The sequence below is a fragment of the Saccostrea cucullata genome, unplaced genomic scaffold, assembly GCF_032062105.1.
Source record: "Saccostrea cucullata isolate Sc308-1 unplaced genomic scaffold, CSIRO_AGI_Scuc_v1 ctg1769, whole genome shotgun sequence".
NCBI classification, from domain to species: domain Eukaryota; kingdom Metazoa; phylum Mollusca; class Bivalvia; order Ostreida; family Ostreidae; genus Saccostrea; species Saccostrea cuccullata.
This window is the reverse complement of record NW_026939684.1, coordinates 72,233-90,373: the sequence shown is the minus strand read 5'-3', so window position 1 is coordinate 90,373 and position 18,141 is coordinate 72,233. Positions and strand designations below refer to the sequence as shown.

Here is an 18,141-nt window from a genome sequence, read left to right as displayed (position 1 = left end):
TGTTGATGCTACGATAAACGGTAGCAAAGTGAAGTTTCTAATTGACACTGGGGCAACCGTTAGCATCATTTCCCCATCAACATTGTATTCTGTGATGGGTGATACAAAGCCAGTTCTTGACAAGGTCAACCAGGACGTTCTTACGGCAGATGGTACTGCAATGAATGTAGAAGGTTCTATCTCAATTTTAATCTTGCTGTCTGCCCTGACAATCAATCAGAAATTTACAGTCATTGATGTTGGCATTGATGGCATATTAGGGCTTGATTTTCTTACTTCTAACAATTGCTCACTTGATTTGCCAAATTCTTCCATGCTGATAGGAAGCAAGCGGGTAAAATTGTCATTCGAAGGAAGGATAGGTTGTTGTAGGGTAACCTTAGCTGCCAATATCACAATCCCTCCATGTAGTGAAATAATTGCCATGTGTGATGTTGTTGCACCTGTGTATGAGAAAGTGCCAAACCTGGGTGTTATTGAACCGTCGGATCGCTTTATGGAATCAGATCGGGGTTTAGTAGCCAGAACCTTGATCAGAGGTAGCAAAGTCACTCCTGTCAGACTTATGAATTTATCTACTGAAACAAAGAATTTGTATAGAGGGACTTTTGTTGCCACTCTGTCGGCTGTCGACAATGTGTATGAAAAGAGCAGTCAGATTAACAAGGTAGGAGAGCTGCCTTCTCATCTACAGGACTTGTACCAGCGGTCAGTCAAGGAATTGACCACAGAGGACGCCAAGGCAGTAAGAGGGCTGTTAAGAAAGTATTCGAGTTTATTTGCTGCGACTGATGCTGATCTTGGACAAACCAAGATGACGGAACATACTATCGATACTGGTACGAATACTCCCATTAAGCAGCATCCAAGACGATTGCCAGTACATATGCAGGAAGAGGCAGACCGCCATGTTGACGACATGCTAGAAAGAGGAATCATAGAAGAGTGCACCAGTCCCTGGTCGTCTCCAGTTGTATTGGTTAAGAAAAAGGATGGAACGACTAGGTTCTGCATTGACTATAGGAAGCTAAACAACGCAACTGTCAAAGACGCTTATCCTCTTCCTAGGATAGATGACTCCCTGGGTCAGTTATCGGGTGCCAAGTATTATTCCACATTAGACTTAAATGCCGGGTATTGGCAAGTGGAAGTTGCAGAAAAAGATCGACCCAAGACTGCATTTGCAACCAGAAAAGGGCTTTATAGTTTTAAAGTTATGCCCTTTGGGCTTTGTAACGCCCCTGCGACGTTTGAGCGTCTCATGGAGCTTGTGCTAAGAGGTCTGCAATGGCAGATATGCCTTGTATACCTGGACGACATCATTGTTGTTGGAAAAACGGTAGGAGACATGATTTCAAATCTCACACAAGTGTTTGATCGATTGTTAGCTGCAGGACTAAAGCTCAAACCTCGCAAATGCACTCTATTTTCAACAGCAGCAGAATATTTGGGACACGTCGTATCTGAAAAGGGGATTGCTACACATCCTGATAAAATTAAGGTCGTTCAGACATGGCAGGTACCCTCAAATGTATCAGAGTTAAGATCATTTTTAGGATTCTGCAGTTATTATAGGCGATTTGTCAAAAACTTTGCCAATATTGCCAAGCCATTGCATGATCTGACAAAGAAGGCTATTAATTTCAAATGGTCTGATGAATGCCAGGTATCATTTGACAATCTTTGAAAACAGCTATCAACAACTCCTGTCTTGGCTCATCCAGATTTTAATGAGAGATTCATCCTAGATACTGATGCCAGTCAATATGCAATTGGTGCAGTATTGTCACAGATAAAAGATGGTGTTGAACGACCAATTGCCTTTGCCAGCAGAAGTCTTTCTAAATCCGAAAGAAAGTATTGTGTTACCCGGAAAGAGCTTCTGGCTGTTGTACACTTCATCAAGTATTTTAGACATTACCTATACGGCAGACAATTTACGGTAAGGACAGACCATAGCGCCCTTAGATGGTTGATGAACTTTAAGGACCCCGAAGGGCAGCTTGCTAGGTGGATGGATGTGTTATCCACATATGACTTCACAATAGAACATCGGCCAGGTAGACTACATGGCAATGCGGATGGTCTGAGTCGAGTGCCATGCAAGCAGTGTAAAGTCAGCCATAATGAATTGACTCACCAAACCGTAAGCAAACTTGACGTCGAAGACAAGTTGATTTTAGAAAAGCCTTTGAAATGTCTTCAGGATGAAGATAAGGATATCAAAAAGGTAAAAGATTGGCTTGAAAGGAGAAAGCAACCGAAGAATGATGAGATTGCGTCCGAATCTGTTGTTGTTAAATCCCTTTGCTCTCAGTGGGACCGACTGGTCATTGACAATGGAATGTTGTATAGAAGGTGGTCAGATCTCGTTACAAAGCAGGATACTTTGCAAGCCATTGTCCCGAAGCAGGAGCGATGGAATGTTTTGAAACATTACCATGACTCGAGGACAGCGGGCCATCTTGGTATCCACAAGACACTTGCGAGAATCCGTCAATCTTACTATTGGCCAGGCCTCCAAAGGGATGTTCATTCTTATGTTCGCGGCTGTGAAGTGTGCACCAAGAGAAAAGCACCTAGACAAAACAACAAAGCTCCAATGCATTTAGTCTTCACAGGGTATCCAATGGAAAGACTAGCGACTGATCTGTTAGGTGAACTGCCAATGACATCAAATGGGAATAAGTATATCCTTGTTGTGGCAGACTACTTTACAAAGTGGACGGAAGCATTTGCATTGCCAAACATGGAGGCAGAAACCGTCGCAACAAAGATTGTTGAAGAAGTCGTTTCCCGATTTGGAGTACCAGCCACCATACATTCTGATCAGGGTCCGCAGTATGAAAGCAACCTTTTTAAGGAAATGTGCAGACTGTTGGACATCCAGAAAACCCACACCACTCCGTACCACCCACAGTCGGACGGAATGGTGGAGCGGTTCAACAGAACGTTAACAACAATGCTTAGTGGTTTTGTCAATGAGCACCACACTGATTGGGATGTCCATCTTCCTTTTGTGATGATGGCATATCGAAGCTCGGTGCATGAGACAACAGGGATGACACCAAATATGATGATGTTTGGGCGAGAGGTGTCGACACCACTGGATTTGATGTACGAGATGCCTCCATCAATAAAAGAGGTGCCAAGCAATAAATGGGCATGGTATTTACAAGAACGCCTGGAAAACGCTCATAAATTTGTGCGAACAAGGATGAATCAAGCAATGGTCAGGCAAAAACATTACCATGACCGAAAATTGAAATGGCATAATTTCGAAGCGGGTGAAGAGGTTTATGTTTTCTTCCCAAGAAGAAAACCAGGTACTTCACCCAAGTTCACAAGTTATTGGCGAGGTCCATTTAAGGTAGTAAAACAAATGTCTGACCTAACATATCTGGTCAATTGTGGTCCAAGAGGATCAGATCAGGTCATTCATGTTGACAGAATGCGGAAAAAGCATGCGCAGACTTTATCAGGGGACAACGACGAGCCGTTGTCAACGTGTGAAACTCTTGAGGACACTGGTCCTATGAGTGATGATGTTGAAGAAAGCGTTAATGATGAACTCCCAGTATCCCATCGCCCTAGCAGACATCGTAAACCTCCCAGTTGGTTGCAAGATTATGAGACAGATTTTTAAATATCTCTGTAGTATGCATGTAAAAAGAAATTATTAGGAAGCTTATATAGTTTTTATGTTTGTATATTTTTGTAGTGATGGCAAAGACTAAGACGACCACAAGAAAAGAATATCGGCGGTGTCCAATGTGTTCGGAGCCTGCACGGACAGAGGACGAATTTAAGAGGCACATTATGATTTGTGCCATGAGGCTTTTTGAATGTCCCATATGTGATTTCACAAACAGTAGGGAACTTAACCTCAAAAGACACGTCAAAAGATGTCACCCTGGATTGGGACCAAATGATGAACCCATTAAACTGGGCCCAAAAGAACAAAATAAGGATCCGGAGAAGGCAGGTTGCTCGTTTGGTGACGAAAACAAAGATGATGAAGGCGCAAACGAAGATTGGTTGGACCAGGACCCTGGTGAAGTTATAGGCGAGATTTCCTCTGCCAACTCATCGAGTAGTAACTCAAGTGATGAAGAAGATGATATTGATGAGCAGAAAGAGAAAGGGGATCCAGAGAAGATAGAAGGCAATTTGTTAGAAGGAAGAGTTTTCCGTAAGAAGACTCAGCCAACTTTGCCATTCACTAGAAAACGACCAAGTTTGGAGGGGATCCCTGTTCCAAAGAAGACCACTTGTATGGATTTTTCAATCCAGGTTGACATACCAGGAGTAACACCCGTAGAAAGTAACAGAGTTGACGCTTACACACAGACATCCCCAAAGAAGAGAGAAGTTGTGACCGAAACGACAAAGAAGTATCGTGAAGGAGAGGCAGATATCAAGGTCGTTACAAAGGAAAGATTCATTTACAAGTGACATTTTCAAGTAATTAAATTGAAACTTACCGGTACATTTAACACAGGTAGTGTTATTCAGTGGTTGTTACTTTTATTGCTGCTCTTGTTTTGTTGACTATTTTGGTCAGCCATATAAACATGATAAATACAGTTTTGTTGTTTAAAAAAAAACCACAAGATAAATGAATAAATAATAATAATAAAAAAAATGTGTTGATCTTTTGAGTTTGCATGCGGGACGCATGTCATCGGAGGCGTGGGTAGTGTAATATTCCGGAAATTTATATTGTTATCATACAGATTCAGTTATTAGTTTGCGGGTGTAAACTTCCGCTTTAAAATGTATATAAAGGCTGAATCGCAGTATCAAGCGTTCATTCGAGTTCCAGCTGTGTGACAAACATTGTGTGCGAACATAACAGTGGTAAGTGAGACTTGCAAGAAATAAAGTCAGCTTACTTAAGAGGTCGACCTGAAAGAAGTAAGGTCTAGTCTACAAAGATTATTAATAAATAAAGGCTGTTGTGTTTTCGAGTGGCAAGCCACTCAGAGGCTAACCAGGAACGGAGGTTAGCCACCACACTTGTGATAAAGCTTGTCGACCTGTCCGGCAACCAGGCTGTTGTGTGCAGTGTGTCTGCCTGAATAAGGCTAGCAGTGTGCACAGCAGTTGAAGGGCTGTCACTTGTACTGACTGTGTCCTGAATAAGGCTGCAGTACAAGCGTCAGTCCGAGGTTGGCCAGTGTTAGGGATAGCCTACCCACTGCATCACAATCATCTGTAATTATTTGATTCACATTTGAATATTGTTAACGTGATTATTAACCTAGACAAGGTTGGCCATTTGTTTGTATATTTTGCAGGCCTTTGTTTTACAATCATTTGTCAATCATTTATTAAGAAAAATTATATTATATTAGAATATTGAATCAACAAGGTACGACCCCGATTGCTATTATATTATTCCGCTCGACACGTTACATAACTATCTTACTATTAAATAAAACATACTGCTATTTCATGAGAAAGAATTTAATATTTCATGTATTTCATTATGAATAATGTCACACAAACAACAATGTCTTGTTTTTTAATAGAATTAAGACACAGTAAAAATACTGTTAAAAAAAATAAACATGCTTAAAACAGAACAAAATTCTAGCAAATTTTCCTTCACATTGATTTATTTTAAAATCTGGAACTTGATATAATAAATTCTTATAATAAACAGAAAATGTTTGCCCTGCCACTTTGTAATAAGCCTTTTTCTTGGAGATAAGTCATATCTTTATCCGATGTCACTTTTTTGCTAACAAAACAAAGTTTCTCGGTGAAACTGTTAACAGTAGAGATGACATACCTGGAAGTCAAACACAGAAATTTGTTTAATGTCTGATTAATTAAAACTGTAATAAATTCTAGGAATGGGAAGGTACAATTCATGTTTTACTTATAATGTTATGCTACACTTTATTCTGAATTAACAGTTGGCAATAATTTACTGATTAATTGTAACCAAATACTGTATAGCGTGTTTTTTGGTGGGTGTAAAATTTGGCTTTTGCCTTCTGAAAGGTTTGCCAATAATTTTGGTATTATTTCTTTTAGTGGATACAGGGTTACAATTTTTTTTTACAATGAACACAAAGAAGAGCTAGAACTGAATATTTTAGTATTTAAAATTTTAGCAGACTATTATTAAAATACAGAAATATGGCAAATTAATTACCCTGTAAAATAACCTCCAACACGTTTCTGTAGAATCTATTCACGAGGAACCAAAGTAAATCTATCACCTTGGCTAGCCAAGGATTCTTGGTCTACTCCACTCTGGATTCATTGGTTATATATGCATTTTTAAACTCTCTGCCTTAATTGACTCAACGTCCAGGATTTTCACTAAGGATATTGTATTTTCTCTGCTTTCAACAATTGTGACATCAAAATAAAATGTATGCTTTAACATTTTAACACACTTTCTGAGTTATGATATTATGAATACAATAGATTGCCTCCCTGAAATGTTATATAAAAATAAGAGGCACATGGGCCACATCCCTCACTTGAGAAACTTTGGCCATGCTGTTCTTTAACAGAACCCCCCCCCCCCTTGTAATACTAACTGTGGTTCCGCCCTACCCTCAGGGGTCATGATTTGGACAATTTAGAATAAACACAACCCCAAGGTACTTTCACATAAGTTTTAGCTTTTATGGCCCAATGGTTCTTAAGATTTTTCCATATATATCTCAATGTAATCATGATTTGGACAATTTAGAATCTACATTATTCCAGGATCCTTCCATATCAGTTTCAGCTTTTCTGGCCAAGTGGTTTTTGAGAAAAAGATTAACAATACAGATATTCTGATTGGTACAGGCTTACTGTTTAAATGTAAGTTTTTCAGCTTTTCTGATGGACAATTTCTGTGCCCCGGTAACAAAATCAGGTTTTAAATGAATTATCCACTGTAAGGCAGCTCTGTAACAGTGTAGCTTGAGAGAGGGTGGGTTATCTAAAGGAATAATAAAACAACACTGAAATGAGCCGGGGGATGAATAATACTCATTAAAACTATTGATATTTCTCTTTGACTATCATCATGATCATTACTTTCTAAGAGAACATTGGGAAAAATAAAACCTGAATTGACAAGTTAGGCAAAATTGGGGAAGAAACTACAGAATTAACCAATTATTTACAGTAAACTATCAAAGCATGATGGCCATCCAACCAATCTGTGAAAAATTACTCAAAAATAGTTGTGATGGCTTTAAATCATTGACTAATGCCTTGATACAATGTAATCTAATTGTGAATTACCTTTCAATCTTTGGATGTAGGAATCTGCAAAATGACAGGCCATCTCTCTGGCTTCATAACTAAGGACCAAGTGTGGTAATCTGGCAACAAAATCACTCATGGGGTACCCTACAGGGTCAGATTTATTGCTACTAAAAGCAGAAAATAGCAAAGTCAGAAAAAATCAATTCAAATGACTTCATACACATTTAAACAAAGTAAATATATTTTTTTAGAAAACATTCTTGTAATTATTTACTGTGAACATTATTCAGTTGTGCATTTAACAGGGTATTTAATCTGTTAACTTCATAAATTTCCACTAATTCTAAAATTATAAAAATTTATATAGGCTCCACATCATTCAGTGTATTTCTCATATAAAAAAACATCCAAACACATACATTGTACAAGTAAAGTGATAAAACTCAAATTTGAACAAAACAATAACATTTAAAGAAGTATAGGAATGTAATCTTTACCAGCTTTACTTACAGAGAGATAGGCAACTTCATATAACAGCAGCCGACAGATGCTTGTCCTACTACATCAGGACAGGAAGTGAACACTCTAAGCATTGTGGGAGTTAGATCTCCACAAGCGTGGAGTCCTGTCAGAAGGAAATCCTGTTTGGCTGAAGGGGTCTCCACACAGAATTCTCGATTTAAAGAATAGCCTTCATCGGTTTACTTCACCACAATATCAGATCCTGGCATGCCTTGATCTACAGCACAATTATAAGATTTATAAACATCCCCTCCACTAATAAGTGAAGTCTGCTCTCCAATCAAGGAATCGTCTTTGATTTGACTAGAATCACAGGAGGTGGATTCCTTGGAACATGAGTATTTTTCACAGTTATCACAGAAATTATTGGAAAAACTCGGGGGACTATTGCTTGGAATATGCCCATCAGAATTTCTATTACTTTGAACACTTTCAGGAAAAGTTAAAAATCTTTATCTTGATTATCACTTTCAATATCAGTGCTTGTCAACTTTAGCCTTTTGTTAGGTTCTCCACCACAGTTTTTATTGTCATCTAATGATACAGATGACATCATGTCTATTTTTGGAACACTGGTAAGTCCGTGTTGTGTAGTCTCTCTTGTAAGCCTGGGTTCATTTTCTGCTTTACAATGGCTTCCAACATTAGACCTGTTGAATGACTCCTGTATAATGTCTGGGAACTTGCCCTGGGTTGTGTCTGCTGTGATGTAACAGGTCACATGACATGGCAGATCAGCCTCACTTTCAGTCTCAGTGTGACCTTTACCCTGCATAACCAATTTAAATTATATGATATACAAGGTTTAATAGATAAATGTGACCTTTGTTCCGCTTATAACCAAGTTTAATAGTTACAAATAATGGAAAATAATAAACCAACATTTTAAAAGTTTAATAAATTTCACTGAATCTAATACAAAGAAATATAATAGCATGCTTTAGGTGGTTTCATCTAAAGCTACATGTAGGTGTTAATCTGAAAGTCCCAATTTTGAGTAAAGATATTGTAGTAAGGCAAGTTGGATGTATGAAACTTTTGAAATTAGAATGAAACTTTTGAAATTAGAAATAAAAAGAAAGTGCTTACCTTTGAGATCTGTCTTTGAGCATCTCTAGTGAAAAAAACAAATGATAATTACTTTATAATTATTCATAAGTAAAACTGAACTTTACAAAAACTCCAACCAACATAAAACAGAAAACTGAAAAAAATATAAATCAAGACAGGTGAAGCATTGTCAACCTCATTAGTTCAGAGTTTCAGAGAAGTGCTTTAAGAAATCTGGATGCTCAATTTACTCAGCCTATCAAATGGCTCAGGAATACCTGCATCAGAATTAAAGAGGCTATATTAACATTTGTCACTCACCTGTCAAATTTTTGTGCTTTGGGAGCATGGCATCCTTCAGCCTCTACTGTTGTGACCTTGAACCCATGCTGGAAGGTCAAATATCTTGACAAATGACCTTGACCTGCTCCCACATCCACAATGTGCTCACAGTCACATGCATCTCCAAGAAACCTTAGAGCCTAGAAAAAAAGAGATAAATCTATAGAAAATAGTAGTTAAACTCACTGACTGTATGTTATATATTATACAATTATGGACTTCAGTGAACGGTTAATATGTGGTTATAAGGACTCATGGCAATTAATATTGACAGAAGACACAGAAAGTGATAGTGTCCAAATCTGTGAGGTCCCTATCATTTCAATCTGTGTCTGAGGTCAATATCAATTGCCATTAGTCCTTATTTAAGTATTGCACGGTATTCAATTTGTCAGCACGGCCAGGTGTTATAGGACCAAAGACATCTAACAATATGAATTCAATACTTATATTTATATTCTCTAATTTTCCTTTTTCATAATTGCTTATTTCGTTCATCTTTAAATGTGATTTTAGCTCCCTTCAAAACTGCCGTGGTAAATAGATGTAAGAGCCCTTTGTGACGTCAAATAACGTTAAATGATGTTGCAAAGTTAAATAACGCAAACAAACATTGCGAGGAAGAAAGTTACCGGTACAAATTAAATCTTCACGCACATAACGTTAATTTTTAAGTTAATTTTTCAGGGTTATAGTTTTTCATTAAATTGAAATGAAACATATTACATTTTGGTGTCCCTAGAGTATTGAAAATGCTTATAGTCCTCACTGTGAATTCTAACGTGCGGTGACAAGGTTTCGCTTGTGTTATAGAAATTTGAACATCATGGATTCCTAATGGACTTCATAAGGAAAATTACACTGAATGTAAATATAACCATATATTGACCATTCATTGAAGTCGATAATCGTTATATTATATAATCACTCAAAGTGAATGCAGTGACACATTCCTAACTAAACAGACTTGGCTGTCATTACGTCACAATGGTTAAATTCACGCTTCTTATACATGTATTATGACGTCATGTTCTACATAACTTTAGTGCAACTGAACGGTGTGTCATGCTATACCATTTTCTCCGGTCATGATTTGGCATCGATATCACAAAAGAAGGAATGTCACGTGACGTCCTTTCAGCCAATGAACTTCTTATATAATATTTACAAGTATGGACCGTTAAAAAGTTGTGAGGCCTCTGACTGGCTTTGTCACCTGAGGGTGCTTGTGATGTCTCTGTTACAGCAAATTCAACTTTGTACGAAACATTTTTTCCGGATTTGGTTTGACTGTTAGATTTTTCCGGATTTGGTTCCAATATTATAATTTTTCCCGCGAGCACGAGATTTTTACAACTGTAGAAATTGTTTACCAGTGTTTACTAGTCACTGTGCTGATTTATCATATTTATTTCAACTTTTCTACGAGAGAAAACTTCTAAGTTGGTAAGTTAAACATGAAATCTATTTGTATATTGTTGCAGAAGAAATTTTGACGTGCATTATTGTTGTAAATCATGTTTACAAAGGTGTTCACTGTTTACCTGTTAGGTGTAATTTTTACGGACATGTTAGAAAGTTCACATGGAAGATTTTTGATTATGACTATGTGTAGGAAATTTAGGCCATAATAGATTGATATCTGTAATATGATATTGAAAGTTAAAGATTTGCTGTGATTTTGGCATGAAATTATTTGGTGCATGTGCACTCGGTAATAATCATATATCTTGTTGAGCATTTTCTAGTGATTCTTTTGAAATTGTGTGATTTGACAGTAATATGAATTTCATATGTGCTAATTTACTAGGGTACATGTGCAATATTTATTGTAAAAGTGTTGTTTACAAAGAACATAGAGTATTTATTTATAATCGAGAGTGATGTTAATTTGTCAATCGCTGAGTATGTGGTTTATGTGTAATATCAAGTACTTATACATGTTTTCTATGTATTTACAGTAAATCACATCACGTCACGTCACGTCACATCACATCATGTTACGTCATCATACATGTTGCTGTCACTGGAAATAAAGATGTGCATTTACAAAGGGAGTTAATTTCTCTGTCCATGAACTTACTTGATGATAGTCAGTACAGTCTCTGTTTTATCCTATAATCTATGCTTTAAAAATAACAACTTACTTATAGTCGGACCAAATTATAGGCAATACATGTACATGTATGTTCTGCACAGCTGTTAACTCTTTCGTCATATTTTTTACGGATTTTTAATCCAATATACGTCTCAGGTTTTGCTATTATGAAAATACGGAAATACTTTCGTTTGGATTTTAGCAGTTAGTTTTCATCATGACCTGCTGATAAGCTGAACTCCGCAACTTTAAACAACAACAAACATTGACAATCAATTGTTATGATCTGGTTGCCTGCGTGGCGAAGTGGTTAGAGCTTCTGCTCTAACACTTGCGCAGTAAGGGCTAGCTCCTTACTCCGAGGGTTTAAATCCCACTTGCGCGACCTGAAGACAGGTCCTTCAGATCGGACCGTATGAACTGAGGTCATGTGTCGCAGTAGGTGCTGGAACGAAACAGACCCTTCCCTGTTTGTTTGCCTTGAGTGTCGAGTATGGGACAAAAATTGCAGCTCTTTACTTATGACTGGCAGGTGTTGGTGTCTTAATTAGTAAAACAAATCTTGAAAGAGACATTATACAATCAATCCATCATCGTTATGATCGGTCTCAGTTTCATACCTATTAATTACTTTGCAAGAAAAAAATTTCATCACATCAGTGATTTCGAGTTGCCAAAAGTGCTATGGTATAAAATGGCAAAGAACATGTTATTGAATCATGTAATAGAAAAAAAAAACAGTTGCTCTCTATCTATGAATTATACATAAAATCAATGGAAAGCCAAATCTTACTGGCAACAGTGAAATCTCACGGACAAATCTAATCAAAAATACTGAGATACAACAAAAAGGGTAAACAGGTCTGGTACTGTAGATTAAAATCTGCATTATTGTTGAAGCATGAAAGTCTAATTATAACACAATATTTTACCTTTCCAAGACTTTTGATTTCGTGAAGTTTCTTTGGTTTTACATGCATATGCTTCCTGAGATACTCATAGTATTTTGTGTCGGGATTGGTAACTTGTTGAGCAACTGAGCTGGTTTTCTGATCTGAAGAAAGATAAAACATCACAGACTTATTTTTACAGCAATATTCTCTCAGAGATAAGAAAAATTGTCACTTTGAAAAAGATCTTTTTTTTATAATTTTTTTTTATTTAAAAAAAATATTTTTGTCTCACCCTGTACACATCTTTGTGAGGAAAGTTTTGACAGGCCCTGTAGTTTGACCTCTTGTTGTGACCTTGGTAGTGAGTAAGTACTTGTGCACTGTCTGAAGGCGAGAAGTGAGAGAGGCCACACCTTTGATGCACGACTGAAATAAGAATCAATGAATATTTTCATGTTTTATTTACATTTATTGTTACCAATACTAAGGCCAGGGACTCTGTCATTATTTGTAAGACATGCACTGATACATGTGTAACAGGGAGGGGGTATGTCTGCCCTGTAGCTCAGTATGGTTAGTGTGAGGTCCCAGGATCAAGTCCCAGTCTTGCCAACATGCATTTTTCTCTGCCTGTAGTGTTTGGTCCAAAAATATAACCCATGGGTGATTTAAAAGAGTCTCTATGGTGTTTTCAGAATGAAAAACCTCAAGAAAAAGGGGGAAGAGTGTAGCAGGGAAGTCCCGGGGTCAAGTCTCAGTCTGGCCGACAATTTTCCCTGCCTGTTACACATGTACAAGACACTGACCTTTCCTGAAAAATCGGTTGTAATTCGTCTGAAAGATAAACCTTGGTTCGATTCGGCTCTGTGTAAAACACATTGAAATAAGAATAGATTATTTAGTAGGGCCCAGATGACAAAAAGAAATTCTGACTGGGAAAAATATAGGAAATGCAGGGACAAGTTTAACAATATGAAAAAAATCGCCATTGAAAACTATCATAATAACATAGAGCATCATATTACAGACGCAAGTAAAAATAATTCTAAACTTTACTGGAAGTTATTGAGAGATATATTTAAAGTAAAATCTACTACCGATATTCCTCCTCTACAGTATACCTCTGTTAATGGTGATGCATGTGTAGCTTTTACAAATGAAGAGAAAATAGATGTTTTAAATGATTATTTTGCTTCTATCACTTGTATTGACGAAAACAACGTCTCTTTACCTAATTTCTTTTCTGTGTGCAATAACCCATTTGATACAGTCTGTATTGATGAACAAGAGATTATAGATATTATTTCAATTCTTCCTGTTAATAAAGCAATAGGTCCAGACAATATTAGTCACAAGATGTTGAAATCCACCATGTATACTATTGTAAAACCATTATGTTTATTGTTTAATAGGTCATTAGTTGATTGTATTTTCCTTGTAAATGGAAAGTTGCTAATGTTCTCCCTTTATTTAAAAAAGATGATCCATCTGTTATGTCTAATTATAGACCTGTGTCACTGTTAAGTTGTATTGGTAAAATAATGGAACGAATCATATTCAAACACTTGTATAATCACTTTCGTGACAACAATCTTTTTTATAAATACCAGGCTGGATTTTTACCAGGTCATTCCACTGTATATCAACTAATAGAAACATATGATACTATTGTTAAAGCTATCGACGATGGTGAAAATTGTTGTATGATATTCTGTGATCTTTCTAAAGCATTCGATCGTGTGTGGCACAAGGGTCTCTTGTTCAAACTCAGAACTTATGGTATAGAGGGAAATATGTTTCATTGGCTAAAGAGTTATATAGAAGGTAGATCACAAAGAGTATTATACAGAAACTTGCTATCTGACGAAAAACCTATACACGCCGGTGTCCCTCAAGGCTCAGTGTTAGGACCTCTATTATTTCTTATATATGTCAATGATGTTGCTGAAGAAATGACAAGTTTTTGTAGATTATTTGCAGACGATAACTCCCTACAACAGTCATCTAAAAGTGTTAATACTATTGAAAACAAACTGAATTCTGATCTTAACAAGCTAGAAATTTGGTCGAAAAAATGGCTTCTTAAATTCAATCCTACTGAAACTAAAGCAATATTTTTTAGCCTGAAAAAAAGTGTTAGTTATCCTAAACTCTTCTTCCAGCAAAGTCAGCTAGAATTTGTTTCTTCTCATAAACATTTAGGAATTTTTTTCTCGCAAGATCTTAGTTGGTCTACACATATTGATACTATTCTAGCTAATGCATATAAAAAATTGGGCTTGTTAAAAAAACTTAAATTTGTAGTCAACTGAAAAACTCTTTCACTCATGTACACAACCTTTATTAGGCCACAGTTAGAATACGCTTCCTTGGTATGGGGTGGATGTAATATAGGTGACAGTGAAAAATTAGAAAAATTACAATTATGTGCTGCTAGAATTGTCACAGGATTAACTCTGTTAGCTTCTAAAGATGCACTTTACATTGAAACTGGATGGGAACCATTACATGAAAGAAGGAAAAAGACTAGACTAGCTACAATGTATAAAATTGTCAAAAACCAAGTTCCTGAATATCTAACTGATATAATCCCAAACTTACGATGCAATTCATCAAGTTACAGTACGAGAAACTCACAGAACTATAACATACCTAAATGCAGATTGCAAGCTTACAAATCAACTTTCGTTCCCCTTGTTATTGAAGAATGGAACTCATTACCTCTTAATGTAAGAAATTCTCCCTCGTTATCTATTTTTAAAAAGTCTATTTCTTACAATAAACAAATGCCACCCTCTTACTTAGGTGTAGTATCTCTTTCGATGTAATGTAATTTTGAGTCCACTATGTTCTTGTGGAAGAGTGGAGGATACTCATCATTATTTCTTCTCATGCAAAAAAATGTACAGAAGCCAGGAAAGAATTTTTTGACAAATTTTTGCGAATGGGTAAATTACACACTGTCGATACTCACACTTTACTCTGGGGAGACAAATTGTTAAATGATTCTGAAAATGAATGCCTATTTTCTATTGTACAAACTTTTATTAAAAAGTCAGGACGATTTGGTTGATACAATAATTATTTCTAATTGTAAATCTTATACATCATGTCTATTACATATGAAATGTATTCTATTGAATGTGTTTTATTCTGATTATTATATATTATTATTATATAATTATTATTATTTCATTTTAAGCTGAAACCCATGTATGTAAATATGTTTGGTATAATGTATATGTAGGGATAGGGCGTAATAAGTTTTTAGAACTTTTGCCCAATCCCAATTGTAAAGTATAAGCAATAAAATATGTTCAATTCACAAATCACCTTTCCTCCGTCAGCAGCCACACCAGTTCTGTCGGTTCTGTGTTTAGCAGGGACTCTGTCCACGCTGAAGGGGGGCTATCCCAGTGATGCTGAGTGAAATAATCCTAAAATATATACAAACACTGAAAATCTTAAAGCTGGAAACAACTTGTGAATAGGCATACACCATTTTCAATATCATCATCTACGATACATCAACACCAGGTATATATTCCCACTCGTTACACCTGACTGCTTTATTGTCACAGGTATTGGGGCGTGGAATGTTGACCAATGTTCATGCTGGCCATCTTAAATTACCTTTGTTTACATTTTATTGAAGTTATGCATATACATGGTTTTTTTTTATACTGCACTGACCTATGCAACTGTTGTAAGTGTCTTTGGAATCTTACTTTGCTGCATTGGAAGAAGTACACAGTTATTTTTGTCGCTACTGAGTATGTGTATAGGATACGTCTGTATATACCACTCACAATTCCTTACACTGAACAGTGACTGAGTAATTTACCCTTATATAGAGGTTTGCAGAGATAGCATGAGCTTGGACAAATTCTTTTTACGAATTGTGTTCAGCTTTAAGAAGAATTATTATATACAAAACATACTGATTTCATTTGCATGTGTTAAATAATAGAGATTACACATCAGAATCAAGTTAGTAATCAGCTGAATCAAATTATTTGTATTGTTACTTGTAAGTACTTTTTTCTGTACACATTTACAGTGATGTACATACAAGTATGTGCTCTCACCGTGTATTTGCATATGGCATGTGTTATTAAAACACAGGCAATGAGTTACAGAGATAGAGAATGTGGAAAACCATTATCTAAACTTAAACCATGCATGTGTATTTTGTCTAACTAATTTGAATTATCAAAAAATTGTAAGCATAAAAAGTTAAAGCGGTGTTTACCGATACATAGGCGTCAACAATCCAAGTATACAGAGAGAGAAATTCCGTCAGCTTGCTGATATACTGCTGAATAGAATCAATGGAGTCTTTATCGCACAACATCAAGACTGACTACGATAACTGTTTACAATATTTAGACCACAAGTCACTCATGCTTGACTAGCAAGTGTTTCCAAACAAAACCCGAGAAAACTCGGAATGACAGTTCACACTTTTTGAAAGGTCGAACCCGATATGAAAACATGCCCAAATATTATCAATTTCAATTAAACATTATCAAGGCAAAGGGGAGAGGCTAAAAAAATTATTCAAAAGTAAATTTATGTTAATTTATGAATTAATTAATATAAAACCGACAGGCAAAAGAAAAGAAAAGAAAGAAAACTATCTAATCTCCTTTATATTCTCCCTCACTTCGTTCGTCCGAATATAAATTACATTGGCGTCGGAAGCAAATTGAAAGTGGGGGGGCTAAGTTTAAAAAAAAAAAAAATTTTTGTACCTCCAGAAAAACCAGACAAGCAAAAAAAAAAAAAAAGGAAATGTCTATTTCCCAAACACGAAAATCCTATTTCGTGGGGGGGGGGGGGGGGGGGGGGGGGTGGGTTCGAACTCCAGTACCAAAAATTTTCTTCCAACCACCACCACTTTCCCACTTTCCCCATTTTTAACCTACACACTAAGACATCTCTGTTGAAAGTGGGGGGCTAAACTTGTTCAATGTCTATACTAAGTATATATTTGGAAAAAAGTGGGGGGGGGGGGCTAAGCCCCCCAGCCCCCCCCCCCCCCCCCCCCCCCCGGTTCCGACGCCTATGAATTAATTAAGTGCTAACAAACACATGTGTCGTAAACAGAATGCTGCTCGCTAGCTCTTTATTTTTAATATATAAATCTAAATCTCAAACCACATGACAATTTCAAATCACCCACAGAAAATTCCAAACGGAAGTACTGTAGATTCAAAATATTTCTTTTTACCTTCGAAATACCCGACAAAAACCCAGAAACTTCTGAAAAATCGGGGTGAACAGTACTTGGCCATAAGTGAGTCATAATTTTAATTTTTACACTATATATTTCATTGAAAACACATTTTTCTAAAATATTATTGCACTGTTGTTTGTTGTTTCTTTTTAATGTCTAAAACACCAAAAAATGCAGAATATGTTGTAGTTTCTTCACATCATTTCAAAATAGTTTTATCTTTATGCATTACCGTGAAATCACAGGTCAAGTGCAAAACATTGACCCATTAGGACCAGTCTCTTTACACATTCTCTTATTTGGAGATACCAACATTTTTAAACATGTGCATCAATTTATTTCTGCCTCTAAAAGATTTATAACTTGAATATTACTTGTGGCCGTAATGTTATTATTGTTTGATCTTGTACTGCATTGTATGGCTGTTTTTATTCCTCATTTACTATTAGTTAATTCATGTTATGATATCTCTCTCTGCAGTTTTTTTTTCTTCTCATTTTTGTTTTCATCTTTATTTTTTCTCGGTTCTTTTTCCTATTATACATGTCATTCAACAAGGGCAAATGTTTATTTATAGTTGAAAGTTAATTTAAGGAAACGGATTAATATAAGTTGTTACAACTTGTTTCCGAATCCTGTTTGTATTATCTACTGTGTATATATGATGTCTTATTTGAATGAAATAAAGTTTAAACTAAGTGCAAAACAAAAATTTTAAGACTTCAATTTGTTAAGAAATCATAGTAATTTGAGGTTAGAAAATTTTGTCTCGA

General features: G+C 36.2%; 1 protein-coding gene across 1 annotated transcript; it reads right to left on the bottom strand.

Moving 5' to 3' along the window:
* Nucleotides 1–5,582: 5,582 nt before the first annotated feature.
* LOC134253685 (methyltransferase-like protein 25B) lies at nucleotides 5,583–16,535 on the bottom strand. The gene is made up of 10 exons (XM_062736269.1): nucleotides 16,382–16,535; nucleotides 15,463–15,566; nucleotides 12,422–12,555; nucleotides 12,169–12,290; nucleotides 9,118–9,278; nucleotides 8,836–8,860; nucleotides 7,735–8,515; nucleotides 7,261–7,388; nucleotides 6,823–6,952; nucleotides 5,583–5,797 (listed from the first exon to the last, which is right to left on the bottom strand). The coding sequence occupies exons 1-7, from the start codon at nucleotides 16,481–16,483 to the stop codon at nucleotides 8,189–8,191; spliced, it is 975 nt and encodes a 324-aa protein (XP_062592253.1). The 5' UTR covers nucleotides 16,484–16,535; the 3' UTR covers nucleotides 5,583–5,797; nucleotides 6,823–6,952; nucleotides 7,261–7,388; nucleotides 7,735–8,188.
* Between the last annotated feature and the right edge of the window lie 1,606 nt (nucleotides 16,536–18,141).

Excerpts from the sequence above, each read along its gene's own strand:
- LOC134253685 (XM_062736269.1), bottom strand. The coding sequence starts at position 16,483 with ATGTTGTGCGATAAAGACTCCATTGATTCTATTCAGCAGTATATCAGC. Across the intron at positions 12,556-15,462 it reads TGGCTGCTGACGGAGGAAAG|TCGTGCATCAAAGGTGTGGC; the intron begins GTGATTTGTGAA and ends TTCTTATTTCAG. Across the intron at positions 8,516-8,835 it reads CTCAAAGACAGATCTCAAAG|GGTAAAGGTCACACTGAGAC; the intron begins GTAAGCACTTTC and ends TTGGTTATGCAG.